We start from the raw sequence: 15,198 nt of genomic DNA on the forward strand, positions 1-15,198 counted from the left end.
CCGGAAGCCCAGTCAGCACCGTGCTGCTACTGCGGACAAGGAACCAGGCGGGCTCAGACCCGGGCCGGAACAGGGAGGTGCAGGCCCACTCCAGACCTGAAGGGAACGTTCCATCTCTCTGGGGAGGGAAACTAGTGTATTTTCCTCTCACTACGTCCACATTCCAAATACACTCGGTATCGCCCTCTAGGTCCAGGATAAAAACCTCAGTGCTGACCTCAGAGGCCCTCCTGTCTGGCCCTCTCTGTCTTCACCTCCTTTTCCAGTCCCTCTGCTCGGACTCTCCTCGGCCTGAATCCCACCCGCCCTCCCAGGCCCAACCAATACAGGCCTTCCATGACTTCCTGACATCCAGTGACCCCTGGACTGCGGCCAGGAGTGTATCCGTCAGTACAGACCAGCATGTGGGGCGAGCCCTGGGCCGTCTGCGATGCCTCTCCCATTACTTGATCACACTCATTTACTCTCGAATGGTTGTTTACGCTTTTCTGTGCCTTGTCCGTATGTTTCCTTCACAGAACTGCAGAGAAATGTCAAACATGAAAACAGCTAGACAGTAATCCAAGCCAAGAGGAGTGCCCTGAGAATTCAGCACACCAGAGAAAGCTCACTGTGGAGCTGTACGTTACGGTTGCTCAGAATCCGTGACTTCTCCTGCAAGGCTGTTATTATGTAAAATAAAATAACAGTGGTAAATTGTGCCTGCCAATCTGCTACCACAGAAGAAATGTAAGAAAGAATAAATCATTACAAACGGAAATGGGTGTGCAGTTAGTGAGCCTGTGAAGAATTCTTGAGATTGCATTTACAGCATAATATTAACTGCTAGTTTTTCAAAATAACTTATTTCCAAAGAGGTAACAGGCAATGGCCATCCCCTCCTCTCCAGCAAACCCAGTAAGGGAGTGGAATCAATAGAGGGTTCGCCCTGGCAGAACATACACTAAGACCGAACGACACACAGAAGATCAGCACGGTCCCTTGCAAGCAGGACACATAAATTTGGGAAGTGCTCCTTATTTTTGTGTTGTCTGCCAAAAAAGAAAAGAAACTGACACAGAGACAAAGCAAAATGGTAACTTGGCAGTTCTTACGGCTCTCATGGAGTGAACTCTCAACAAGTCACTACAGAGATGGAGTGTGCCTCGTGCAACCTGAGAAGCCAGCCGGGCGCAGACGGCTCAGCCCGTAGCGATAGGTGGTGCTCCAGGAGGACGCAGTCACTGCAAATGTGTCAAAGAGGGCAGAGGGCACAGTTATACCTGGGGTGTAACCCTAGAGTAAGCGATACAGGTCACTGATGCCCTGATCTGAAACATTAACTGGAACAGGAAGTCTTCCAACCCCATGTCAGCCTAATCACGTGAGTCAGGCACCATCACCTCTGGAAACACACAGTCGCAGGTACCCGAGACAGCAAGAAAACAGAAAGGGTCACTGGCTTTGTCCAGCAGGCACAAAACGTCATCTGACCTCTCGCAATGGTACAAACTAGCCCATAATACTGGCAGAGATGAACATAAAATCCATACTTGCTTCAACAGAATGCATTTACATTATAATGATTACTCAGAATACTTTATGAAACACTAATGCCACCTTATAATTATCCAAGTCAGATGTGAATAGTATGTGAGGGTTTAAGACAGAACAGAAGTGGACACATGTGACTTATTTTAGGGAATATTAAAATATAGGTGACCGTAAATGATGCGATTATGAATTATGAATAATATGAGAAATCTTAGGGATTGAAAGTTTAAATTTCATTTGTTACTGATTTTGTTGTCATTTTTTAAAAAGATTTTATTTATTTGTCAGAGAGAGAGCAAGCGAGCACAGATAGAGGGAGAAGCAGGCTTCCCATGGAGCAGGGAGCCCAATGCGGGGCTCCATCCCAGGACCCAGGGATCATGACCTGAGCCGAAGGCAGACACTTCACCGAAATGAGCCACCCAGGCGCCCCTGTCTATGATTCTTAATCTTTGTTCCTTGACTTAAAAACTGTTAAACAAGAGCTAACATTATGATCTTAAGCATAAAAATGTTATACTTGTTTTACATAAAATCTTGCCTCTGCTCACCTTCATTCAAATGACTACTGTATTTTTTATGATAAAATGACCTGTTGGTTTCAATTTTATGATTAAGCATCACAAAACATACTTCAGTTTCTAAAAATATGTTTTTACTGAGAGATGAAAATTTATTTCTGTTTATTTAGCTCTCAAATGAGAACTATGGAATTTTACATTATCATCAAATCCAAATTATAAACATACACCTTTTTAAGATTTTATTAATTTGTCAGAGAGAGAGACCGCACGCACAAACGGCGAAGGGGCAGGCAGAACAGGCAGAGGGAGAAGCAGGCTCCCCGCTGAGCAGGGAGCCCAATGCAGGACTCGATCCCAGAACCCTGGGATCAGGACCTGAGCCGAAGGCAGACGCTTAACCGACTGAGCCACCCAGGCGTCCCTAAACATGCACCTTTAAATGACAGGGATAGCTTAACCACTAATTACAAATCAAGCGTAATCCCATATATGTACTTTGATTTCAGACTGACTCATTTTGTGAAAGTACTTTCCACCCCAAATAACAGAATCTGTTAAAGAAGTTTCTGTTAGTTATACTTTTTGAACAGAACAAAACTATTTTAAAAACAGAGGGAGAGACTTAAAAGAAACTGGTAAAAAACATGCAGGCCTCTTTCCTAGGGTGCATGGCGACCACAAGAAGCCCTTTAAGCCAGCATATAGAACATATAAAAACCCCAGAGAAAGGAATAGACAAGTTAAGGATTTTAAATCCAGCCAAACTGATGTACTAAAAAGGCTGCAACCAGCTGTGACGAGCCAGCAAGCACTCGAAGGTCAGTTCCCACAAAGTCTTGATTAAGAATGTCCTAGATGGTGCAGCCGCTCTGGAAACCAGCATGGAGGCTACTCAAAAAATTAAAATAGAACTACAATACAATCAGCAATCCCACTTCTGGGTATTTATCCGTAAGAAATGAAATCACTATCTCAAAAAGCTATCTACACCCTGCCACGTCCACGGCAGCACTAGTCACCATAGCCACAGCATGGGAACAGCCTGCATGCCCACTGACAGAGGAGTGCACGAAGATGACGTGTATATACAAGGGAATGACTCAGCCATAAGAAAGGAAACCCCATCATTCTGTGACAACGTGGATGGCTCCCGAGGGCACTGTACTAAGTGGAATAAGTCAGACAGAAAAAGACAAACTCTGTTTCATCTCCCACGTGTTATCTAAAAAGACCAAGTGCACAGAAACAGAGAACAGATTGGTGGTGGCCAGCAGTGGGTCAAACAGGAAAGGGTGCAAAAAGTATAAACTTCAAGTTATAAGAGAAATCAGTCCTGGACATGTCAGGTATAGCATGCTGATTACCGCTAGTAATAATGGACCGTGTATCTGAAAGGTGCTAACAGAGGAGGTCTCAAAGGTTCTCATAACAAGAAACAAAATGTGTGACTATGTGAGGGAACAGATGCTACCCGAACACACTGAGGTATTGTTTTGCAGTGGGTACAAATACAAAATCATGATGTTGTATACCTTATAAACACAACATCATATGTCAATTATATCTAAGCAAAACTGGGGGAAAAGAATATAAAAAAGAAATCGACCAGAGAATGAACTTTGCACACCAAGAGAGGGCTGGTGCGGACCATGAGATACACACTTACTGCAGAGGGAAACCAACGTTCAGTGGTGAGGAAGAGCATGTCAGGCGGCTGGCCTCATCTCTGGCTGGTCAGAATCAGTACAACTGTTTAAGAACAGGGATAAACAGTCTACACTGTTTCCAGGAAACACATTACTGGTTACAGTGTTGGTGTTATTACTCTCCAAATGCTGGATATATAATGCTGGATACATAACTGAGTAACTACCATTCATGACCTCCTTACTGTGTAAGAAAAGTTTTGGTAGAAGTTATGGAAAACCCAGTAGCCACAAATTCCAACAAAAATGCAAGTATGCATTCATAAGGTGTTTTTCCTCTTACAATTATATTTACTACCTCTGCCCACGAGAGGGCCTGGAAAGACCAAGCAAGCTGCAGTGAGCACACAGAGGGCCAGACATGCTTCTGAGACACAATTTCTATGTGACAGAAACCGGAGCCCCTTGGAGAAATCAAAGGTTCCAGGTCTGGGGCGGACTGCAAGAGAGATGAGCCTGAAAGATCCTGTTGGGTGAGAAAGCAGAAAGCCACTTCAGGAGCCCACGTGGAGAGCCTCCAAACCCATGGAAGACAGAAAAATCTGAGCATAAATATTTTGTCAGAAATGGACTGAAGTATATCAAAAGTACTGAAGTGCATGAATTCCAAATGACACTTAAAAAACTAATTAGTTACCATTAGAGGATGTTTTTTTTAAAAAACCGGCAAAAAAGGAAAAGAGCCTGTTATTCTACCTTCAGATACGAACACACCAGAGGATTGCTCAACAGCATGTGATGGCAAGTTTGTGTCCTTACAGAAGTATTCCAGTTTACAACAGAAAGATGGCATTAGATTATCACCATTCTGCAACCCTTAATGAATTGTTGGTGTAAGCCAAGACACATCAAGGCTAGCAACCTGACTACACGAGAAGCCCACATCACGGCCTCCTGGTAGGAGGACATAGCACCTATGAAGGGGTCTCGCCCCACTCAAGCCTCCAGGGCAACTATCCACTTCCACGAAACACAGAGGAACAAATACACAAGATGCAACCAGCCAAAGCCAGACTATGGGAAACCACAGAGCAAATGAACCAGTCTCTTCAATAAATAAACAAAAAGGAAAATCACAATCAAGGATGAATGAGAACCTTGAGACTGGAGGTGACCTCAAAGACATTTTCGAAGAAACAAACACAAGCAGAACTAGAACATCACACAGAGGTTGATGCCAGTGTTCAGGGTTTGCGAGGCTTCCCAACAGGACAGGGAGCCCAAACACGTGCAGGTGTGCCGGAAGCCGTCTAGCTTTCATTCTCACCAGACACGGTAGAGAAGGAGTCCTCGCGACCACACGTGCCTTCTCTACCGTAACTCCTCCACAGCCGTCAGGAACGTCACCCGTGCGTAATGATTAAAAGACAACAAGGTTCAGGCTCGGCTGTAACTGAGCAGAGGGTCTGGACTTAAAGTTCATCAAAGACTTGGAAAGCATTCACCTGTTCAGAATACAGCCCAGACCCCTGACTCCCCATCATGGGGCAGCGCTCCTCCCAACCTGCTCCGGCCAGGGTGCGACAAGGGCACCAGTGCGGCCCGGACGCTCGGGCACAGGCCAGCTGGTTAGGCACACAGGCTATGACAGAAGTACGGATGCCACGGTGTAGTGGTGCTCAGACGGCAGAAGAGACACTGGCCGTCACCCCTGCCAACACTTACCCTCTGATTTTCTCAGTTCCTTTTCATCTTTAGACAACACTGATAGGACGTTAACTTTTTGGTAGGTGAATACACTTCTTCAGCTGCCCCTTAAGATCTACGGACCCTAGCGCATGGAGAAAAGTCAGCCTTGGCAGCCTGAGGCTGTGCTGATGAAGAGAGGACAGGATGCAAGATGCACATGGGTGCGCACTCCTGCTGACAAACGTCTGTGCACACGCAGCAGGTCGCCTGCACCCGCCATGGCCACGAGCTAACGGCGACCCTCACGGCCAGACGGTGCACCCCAGGCGGGGAAAACCTCCACAGCTCTAGGACGATGCTGGGGGAGGGAGAGACACTGCTAGAGTTCAGTCAATGACCCCAAGTCTAAACGTTAAATCCAAAGAGCGGCATCTGATTTCCACATTCTTCCATAAATAATTTAAATATACATAAACCATGGTTTGTTTGTTTTTTTTAAAGAAAATCCCAGCCATAGGAAAATACTTACGGCTTTTATTCTTGAGGTTTCAAAGAAATGTTTTTAGGCCAATACCACCTCACTATAACTTGTACTTTATAACATACCCTCAAGTTATTTGCTTTTTATAAGGACATACTAATAGGACTTATTGTATACTCTTTATTTTATTCTTATTTCCCCTAAGTGTTACCTATTTTTTTCTTCTCTTGGCCTGCAGGAGCACGGCAACTTTAAGTGCTCAAAGGGTAAATACAGACTTACAGCAACACACAGCAACACCCTCTCCCTTTCTCCGGTCCATCCTCTCATGAGGAACCTTTATAATCTTTAAGAGAATGTAGGTAAGAGACAAAAATATGTGGTGCTCAATTCTACTACTTATTAGTAAGGACAAAAATAAACATTTCATTAAAGGGGCTCATAAATCACCCATTTCCCATTTTTACATACAGCATCTAAGGAATCATCTGTACAAAGAATAAAGAAAGAAATTCTACCTAAATTACCAAAAAATATCACTCAAACATTTAAAAAGAGATGAATTTAGCTTTATTCCCTTAAAAATACTCAGAGAAACAAATAAAATCAAGTTCTATTTGAAGACTCCCTTATAATGTGAGTATTGATAAAATAGTCTGATTGTTTCCTATCCTGATCTTGGTCTACCAAAATAAATAGCATTGGAAACTAGGGGAAAAAAAAAAAAACCAACTTTTTTTAAATTGATGATTTAATATAACTTCCAAAATACAAGACAAAATGGTCAGGATGTCCTGGTTAGTGGGCTAGGGACCGAGAAGAGGGTGTTTTCTGCACAGAACACTTGTCCTCCAGTCACAGTGAACAATGAACAACAACACTGTGCTTTAGACAGGCACACAACAGCAAGCCTTTTTAATAAAAAGACTTAAAGATTTGATCCCAAGAGTTAAAAAATGTTTGATCATTAAAAAGCTATTATAAACAGTACACAGTGATGTTTTACTTCTCTGGTATTTGTTTATTAAACATCTTAACACAATGCCTGTCTATGTCTCTCTCGTTTTTCTGACAAGTGTATACAAGGCAAAAAGTGACTGCTACTTTGTAATGTGTCAATGAGCATAATAAATAAGTTATTTTTGGACCTTTTTTCCCCAAAAAATCTTTTAGGAAACTTTACAAGGATATTTTTGCTTAAATGTACTTACTTTGTAATACGGTCAATATTGGCAATTTGCTTCTGGTTCCGTATAATCTCAATGGCTGCCCAAAGATGCTGGATAGCTTTTGTATCCGCCTGTCGCCTTTTTGTTAGACGTGCCATGACCTGTTCACTTCTGTAACTGTAGGAAAACACAAAAACATAAGGGGAAAGAAAGCATGGATTACAAGATGAACTACCATCAGTGTAGTAACAGACTCAGCACCTCCCAACTACTGGGGAATACACTAACACAGGATGTAGCATGACCAACTTTTCTCCATTACGGGTTACTCTGCAAAAACCGTCATTCACTTTGTTATTTCATAAAGAATAACATTTTAAGGTCAAAGAGTTAAAAAGGTCTTCCCAAGAAGGACAAGTGGTCACCCTATACTAACATATCAAAGAACACGTACATTTCAATTTTATTCCAAAGCAAAAATAGAACATAAAATTTCACTTTTTGTTACTACACTGTGTGTAACTGTAATATGACAGAGCAATATAAATGGAATTCAAATGTCCTAATTCTTTGGTTCTTAGTTTATGATACTCATCGTTTTAAAATTTCAATTTTATGTAGACATACTGACAAATGAAAACAGCGTTTTTTTTTTCTTTTCAAATAAAACCATAAACAGAATCTATTTCTAACCGAGGCATGAAAGGCTGGGAGCTGGTGTCCCAGAGGAGGACGTGGGTGGGCCCACATCATCAGAAATAGTCACATGCTTGGGTTGGGAGGCTGTTCATTATATTATTCAGAACCAATACCACTATTTCGTTCAAATTTCAATATTCTGAGCCTGGTGAGGAGAACAGCCACCGGCTGTGTCAAATCTAGGGGGATATGGGCTGCCTCCTGGATATCGGATGGGTGGTGGTACAGCAGGAGAGGCTCCGCGAACACTGGGACTCGCAGCTGGGCACCGAGGCGCTGGGCCGTCAGGAACGTCCTTGCACACTGAGATGCCAGATCCCTCAATCACACAGGGTAGTGTGGGCAGCCCTCGGGCACAGGGTGAACACCAAACTTCCTTGACCTGACCCTTCCTATCTTTCAGAGGAGGAGAATGAGTGAAGGAAACTCATTCTTGACACGTTCCTGTGTTCCATGATGGGCCGGCGGAGCCTGCAAGTCGGCTTTCTCTGCTTCCACATTTCTTTTCACAGACAAGTCAGTTCTCACTCTTCCTCTGACAAACCCAAATGAAACCGGCAGCCGCCATGAATGCTCATCTAGAGACTCTTCCCACAAGTCTGGGCTCAGCCGGCCTCCTGGAATAAGGCATCTCTCAGAAGTGTGTTGCTAACAGAAGAATTCCAAGCACATTCTAGGGTATTCCTGAATATCCTACTTCTTCCCACCACTACTTCTAATAGCTGTAGACTTTGCTCCAAAGAGAGAATAACCAAAACATAAAGCCAGCATTCAAATTCTAAAGAAAACTTAAGGAAAATCAGTTGGGTTCAGTACAGACTTAGATGCAGAACTAAAAGACAGTCACAACTGCAATTATAATTTATTAATGTGTGTTTGGAAAGAAACCACTTTCAAACGTACAGAAACTTCTCAGCCAGACCATCTGCTGAGGAAAGCCGCCTTCCTGAATGGGATCAGCATCAAGGGAGGGAAGTTTGGGCAAGAATGTCAAGTACGTCACAGAGTGACATCTAACGGCGAACTGCGGTAGTGCAAGTCGTCAGGTTCTGCACGTACTCCCACGAAAAACACAATCTGAAAGACAACAGGTGTCTATTCTGTGTAAGGCACAGATATGGATACAGTGAAGTATGTAAAAATGTAAGAACTGTAGTCCTTGCCAGAGAAGAGCCTGACGCTGGCAGAGGAAGTCTGACATACACATGAACCACGAACTGTAAGGGCAGATAGGACAATGCCGTCCAAAGGTATCCTGGAGCAGTCCACGCACCGGGGACACCACTTCCAGCTCAGGGAGCGCTGCAGAATATAAGTATATGGGGAAATTTAAGAGAAATTTCCTTAATTTCTTTAAAAGATACTTGGCTGTTGAAAGCCAGGATAAAAATCACTGCTCGGTTTCATTAGGGCTATGACGCCTGTAACAACAGAAGCACAAGGGTCTCAGGGCAGTGATCACATCATGTAAACATGCAATTCAACCTGTGTTTTTTCTAAGTACATATGTGTACAAGTAATAATTTATTCAGAACTGCAGAAAATATATAAAACCAAAGCTAGCATTTTAAAATAATACCTAAATAGTAGATATTACTATTTATATAACAACCAAAAGAACATAGGGGGGACACTAATAGCAGAAACTCTAGAAGTGATTATCACCAAATGGCTAGAAATGGTTAAAATCAAGGCTAAAGAATTAAATAATGCACAAATGTAAAGTTCAGGAAAACAGATGTAAAGTTAAAACCAAAGATTTTTGAGATCTACCTGAATCTGAACCAAGTCAACACAGATACATATATCATAAGGGAGATGCTCAGGAGCCCAAAGAGAGCCTTGCAAAGAACTCAAACCCAAGTAAGCTGAGTATGATGAAGTCTGAGACCAGTTATAAAAACAACAGAACCAGCCTGACCGATTAGGACAAGATCTCTTTAAAGAACCACCACGGAGATTTTCCCTTCTTAGGAAATCTAAAATCATGCATTCACTAACGTAGGTCAGATATTCTTCTAGGCTCTGGGAATATAGCAATAAGCCAGTCAGACAAAAGTCCTTCCACCATCTAGTAAATATGAATAATGTGGCTAGATATCAAAAGATAGCAATTTGGGTGTTTATCAATAAAAAGAAAATCCTAGAAAATGAGTTCCTCAGATCCTTTGTACAGACAGCTTCTCATTCAAGGTCTTCAATGACGTGGCCAAATCCAACTCCACAGCCCTCTTCCCTGAGTGTATGCTACTACTAAACTTTACTCAAAATTCCTAAGTCTGGGGCACCTGGGTGGCTTAGTCGTTGAGCGTCTGCCTTCGGCTCAGGTTCGTGATCCCAGCGTCCTGGGATCAAGCCCCACTTCGGGCTCTCTGCTCCGCGGGAAGCCTGCTTCTCCCTCTCTCACTCCCCCTGCTTGTGTTCCTGCTCTCGCTCTCTCTCTCTAATAAATAAATAAAATCTTAAAAAAAAAAAATTCCTAAGTCTGCCCAGAAACGCCGTACCTCCATCCCCTTGGGTAAGCTGTGCTCTGCCCTTTCTTTGCTCTTCCTGGGACTTGCTCCTAACCAACCCCTCTCCTAGAACTAAACTCGACTCTCTTGTATATTCTAGTTATAATGTGCTTATAGGTCTCTCCACAGATGTATCACCTTGTGCAAATAATTATAAATTCCTCAAAAGAATCTACCCATTCAACTAAGAAGGGACAGGCCTCATTCTTCATGTCTTTCAGGGTGGCCTCGCAGTTAGGAACATGACAAGCTTCTGATACAAAATTATGAAATTCAACTTTTCCAGCTGTTACATGAACAAAGTCCCAGAGTAAGCCTTCATTTGTGTTATAGCAAAGATTAAGCTATCAAAAGAAGAAGGAAAAGACGACGACGACGACCACCTTAAGACTTGGGAGAGATTTAACTCAGTCCTCAATCTTTTTTTTGGCTCCCTTTAGGAAGAGGAGCTCCTTCAGAAAGTGATTCTCAAGAGGCTTATAGTTAAAAAAAATAAAAACACAAAACCAAAAGCTTCCCACTAATTTTTTCCTCAATTTCTCTTACTGTAGCAAAATACACATAAATCAGCATCACCATTTTTAAGCGTGCGGCTCAGTGGCATTAAATACATCCACACCGCTGTGCACCTGCCAACACTGTCCTGCCCCGAAACTCACCTCATCCTGTGAAACCGAATCTCTGCACCCAGTAATCACTAAGCCCCTATCCCCTGCACCCCCAGCACCCACCGTTCTGCTTCTCCTTTGTGATGAAACTAAGTCCCTCACAGAGGTGGAATCATACAATACTTGTCCTTCTGTGTCTGACATATCTCCCGTAACAACACATCCTCAAGGTTCCCCCCATTTTCTTCCTCTTCAAGGCTGAATAATATTCTATTGCATGATGTACTGCACTTTGTTTTCCATTCATCTGTGGATGAACACCTGGGTTTCTTCCACGTGTTGCTATGAACATGTGTATACAAACATGCCTTCCAGACTCTGCTTTCAGAAGCAGAATTACCCTATGACCCAGCAATTACAGGGTTCACTTTTTAAAGACCTGCCATACTGTTTTCCACAGCAGGTGCCCCATTTTACTTTCCCGCCACTGGTGCACAAGGTTCTAATTTCTCCACGTTTTCATCAACACTTATAATTTTCTGGGTTTTGACAGTAGCCATCCTAATGGGTGTGAGTTGGTCCAAGCAACTCTGGCTAGCCCCCAGATGATACTGATACTCTCTACCCCTACAAATCCAGATTTAATGCAATCCCTTCCACCTATGTATCTTCTTTTATATCCGACAAATGCTACAAACGGGGGAAAAGATAAAAGTAATCAAATCAGGGAATTAAAAAATAAGCAGAATTAAACAATGTAATACTTGGAGACAAATACAACTGTAGGAAAACTGTGTCCTGAAGGAATTGATAAACATGATAGTAAGGAGATTAAAATAGTGGGAGGCAGAGAAAAGAAAGCAAGAGGACCCACCAGGACACAGCATCAAACATGTTCCAATGTCTGCTTCTGGTGGTAGATGGGTTCACGTTTTTGTTTTATTATTACACTAACAAATATATTTTATAAATATTTTAAAGTAATTTAATCAAATATTACATGTAATTTAAAATTTAATCTCGGGATGCCTGGGTGACTCAGTCGGTTAAGCATCTGCCTTCGGCTCAGGTCATGATCCCGGGGTCCTGGGATCAAGTCCCACTTTGGGCTCCTTGCTCAGCAGGGAGTCTGCTTCTCCCTCTCCCTCTGCTGGTGCTCTGTCAAATGAATAAAATCTTTAAAAAAATAAATAAAATTTAATCTCATTGTATAATGTCATTATTACTTAGGTTAGGTTGAAATTTTTCCAAAGTCTACTCGTAATTTTATTTTTTTTAAGATTTTTTTACTGATTTATTTGACAGAGAGAGTGAGAGCATGAGCAGAGGGGAGAGGGAGAAGCAGACTCTCCACTGAGCAGGGAGCCTGATGCGGGACTCAATCCCAGGATCAGGAACATGACCCAAGTTGAAGGCAGACACTTAATCGACTGAGCCACCCAGGCACCAAGTCTACTCGTAATTTTAAATTACTTTTTACTGATAGTCTATCCATACCATTTTTCCATTTATATATTAACATGTTTATATATTATTACCCAAATACTTTTGTCTTTTAGTAAAGACTAAATGAAATTATACAGAAATATAGCTAACTATGTATTCTTTTATGATAACTTTCCTGATTAGAAGTCCTTCCACATTCAGGTCAGAAAAATATTCAAGTGTATTTTCCTGTTTTTTAATTTTTTAATATTGACTTGTTATCCATCTGAGAATAACTTTTTAAAAAGTAGTAACACTAATAAACTTTGTTTTGTAGATCAGTTTTAGGTTCACAGCAAAATTCAGCAGGAAACACAAAGAGTCCCATGTCCACACACATCTGCCACCTCCCCCGTTATCAACATCCCAAACCAGAAATCACATTTGTTACAATCAGCAAACCTGCACTGACACGCCACTATTTTCCCCAAGGACCACAGTTTACCTTACAGTTCACTCCTGGTGTTGTACACACTATGGGTTTTCACATAAGCATAAAGACAAGTACACACCATCCAAGTATCATACAGACTAGTTTCCCGGTCCTAAAAATCCTGTGTTCCACCTACTCATCCCTCTGGGTCCCCAAACACTGGAAACCACAGGTTTTTTTAACTACCTCCTTCATTTTGCCTTTTCCAGAATGTCCTATAGTTGGACTCATAGAGGATGTATGCAGCCTTTTCAGAGTAGCTTCTTTCACTTAGCAATACACATTTAAGATTTCCTCCGTGTCTTTTCATGGTATGATAGTTCATTTCGTTTTAGTGCTGAATAATGTTCCCTTGTATGGATGTAACATGGTTTATTTACCCATTCACTGACTATAAGACATCTTGGTTGCTCCCATGTTTTGGCAATTATGAATAAAGCTGCTAAAACCACCCTGTGTGAGTTTTCAGGTCCTTTGATAAATAACAAGCAATGCAATGGCTGGATCGTACAGTAACAGAACCTGTAGTTTTGTGAGAAACTGGTCTCCCAAAATGGCTGCACCATTTAGCAGTGGCAGTGACTTTCCTAATGCTCCACGTTCCCATCAGCGATTGGTGGTGTCCCTGTTTTTTGGATTTTAGTCATTCTCACAATCATGTGGTAATAAATCAATGCTGTTTTAATTTGCAATTCTCTAATGACACAGAATATTGAACATCTTTTCATACACTTACCTTCCACCTGTATATCATCTTTGGTGAGGTGTCAGTTCAAATTTTTTGTTCATTTCTTAATCAGGTCCATTTTCTTAATGTCAAGTTTTAAGAGTTGTCTATTTTGTGTAACAGTCCTTTATCAGATGTGTCTTTTACAAATATTCTCCCAGTATGTGGCTCATCCTACCATTCTCTTCACACTGTCCTTCACAGAGCAGAAGGTTTTAATTTTAATCAAGTCCAGCTTATCAATTATTACTTTAAGGGGTTGTGTCTTGGTGTTGTATCCAAAAAAGTCATTGCCATACTCAGGACAGCTAGGTTGTCTATGTTATTTTCCAGAAGTTTTAGTTTTGCATTTTACATTTTAGGTCTATGATCCATTTTGCATTAACTGTGGTGAGGGGTATAAGGTCTGTGTCTAGGTCGATTTTTTCTGCATGTGGATGCACAGTCATCCTAGTGCTATTTGATGAAGACATTTTACTTGCTCCATTATACTGCCCTTGTTAAAGAACATTGGCTATATTTATGTGGGTCTACTTCCAGGCTCTCCCATCTGTCCCACTGATCCATTTGTCTGTTACTTTACCACTACCACACGGTCTTAATTAACATAGCTTTACAGTAAGTCTTGAAATCTCTAAATTTGTTCTTCTCCTTCAATATTGTATTGGCTATTCTGGATCTCTTGCCCCTCCATATGAATTTTAGAATCACTTTGTTGATTTCCAAAATATGACTTCCTAGGATTTTTATTGGGATAGCATGCAATCTATAGATCAAATTGGGAAGAACTGACATGTTGACAATATTTAAGTCTTCCTATCCATGAACAAGGGTTCCCTCTCCATTTATCTCATCAGAACTTTGCTGTTTTCCTCATATAGACTTTACACATATTTTTCAGGTTTGTACTTAAGTATTCCATTCTGGGGGTGATAATATAAATGTAATGTGTTTTTAACTTCAAATTCAACTTGTTCGTTGCTGGTACATAGGAAAGTGATAGGCTTTTATATATTAATTTTTTGTCATACAACGTGCTATAATTATTAGTTTCAGGTCAATTCTTTCAGATTTTCTGTGTAATCATGTCATCTGTAAATGAAGACAGTTTTATTTCTCTTCCAAATCTGTATACTTCAATTTCTTGTCTTACTGCTTTACCTAGGACTTCCAGTCCAATGTTGAAAAGGGATGGTAAGAGGAGACATCCTTGCTTTGTTCCTAATCTCAGCAGGAAACCTGTGAGTTTTTTATCATTAAGTATGATGATGTTAGTACAGGGTTTTTGTAGGTAGACTTTATCGTGTTGAGGAAATTCCTCTCTATTCCGAGAGTTTGCTGGTTTTTATTATGAATGGGCGTTGGATTTTGCCCAATGCTTTTTTCTCCATCTATTAATCACTTGATTTTTCTTTAGCCTGTTGATATGAGGATTACATTAATTGATTTCCAGATACCAAAGCAACCATGCATACCTGAGATAAACCCCATTTAGTCATGGGGCATAATACTTTTTATACAACGTTAGATTCAATTTGCTAATATTTTGTTGGAGATTTTTACATTTATGTTCATGAGAGATATTGGCCTTTAGTCCCTTTTCTTGTAATGTCTTTGTCTGGTTTGGGGTATTATGGTAAGCTGGTCTCATAGGAGTTAGGAAGTACTCTTCTGCTTCTACCTTCTATAAG

General features: G+C 41.4%; 1 protein-coding gene and 1 non-coding gene across 15 annotated transcripts in view; one reads left to right on the plus strand and one right to left on the minus strand.

The window, feature by feature from the left end:
- ZMYND11 (zinc finger MYND-type containing 11) overlaps positions 1-15,198 on the minus strand; it is a 129,052-nt gene that overhangs the window by 65,962 nt on the left and 47,892 nt on the right. For 12 of the 14 annotated variants that reach the window (XM_045874523.3, XM_045874521.3, XM_054507394.2 and 9 more), the window contains one exon: positions 7,085-7,219. The exons of 1 other annotated variant lie outside the window; for it this stretch is intronic. In XM_045874523.3, coding sequence (XP_045730479.1) covers positions 7,085-7,200 — 116 coding nt within the window. In that variant the 5' untranslated portion in view covers positions 7,201-7,219. Of the gene's footprint in view, positions 1-7,084; positions 7,220-8,644; positions 8,819-15,198 lie in introns of those variants that run through there. One more of the 14 variants, XM_045874524.3, reaches the window with a different exon arrangement.
- On the plus strand, positions 922-1,024 carry LOC123845115 (U6 spliceosomal RNA). The gene has a single exon (XR_006790955.1). It is a non-coding gene; the product is annotated as a U6 spliceosomal RNA (small nuclear RNA).

Source organism: Mirounga angustirostris, unplaced genomic scaffold (genome assembly GCF_029215605.1).
Source record: "Mirounga angustirostris isolate CCGP_5_RB_7025 unplaced genomic scaffold, mMirAng1.0.hap1 SCAF_5, whole genome shotgun sequence".
NCBI lineage: Eukaryota > Metazoa > Chordata > Mammalia > Carnivora > Phocidae > Mirounga > Mirounga angustirostris.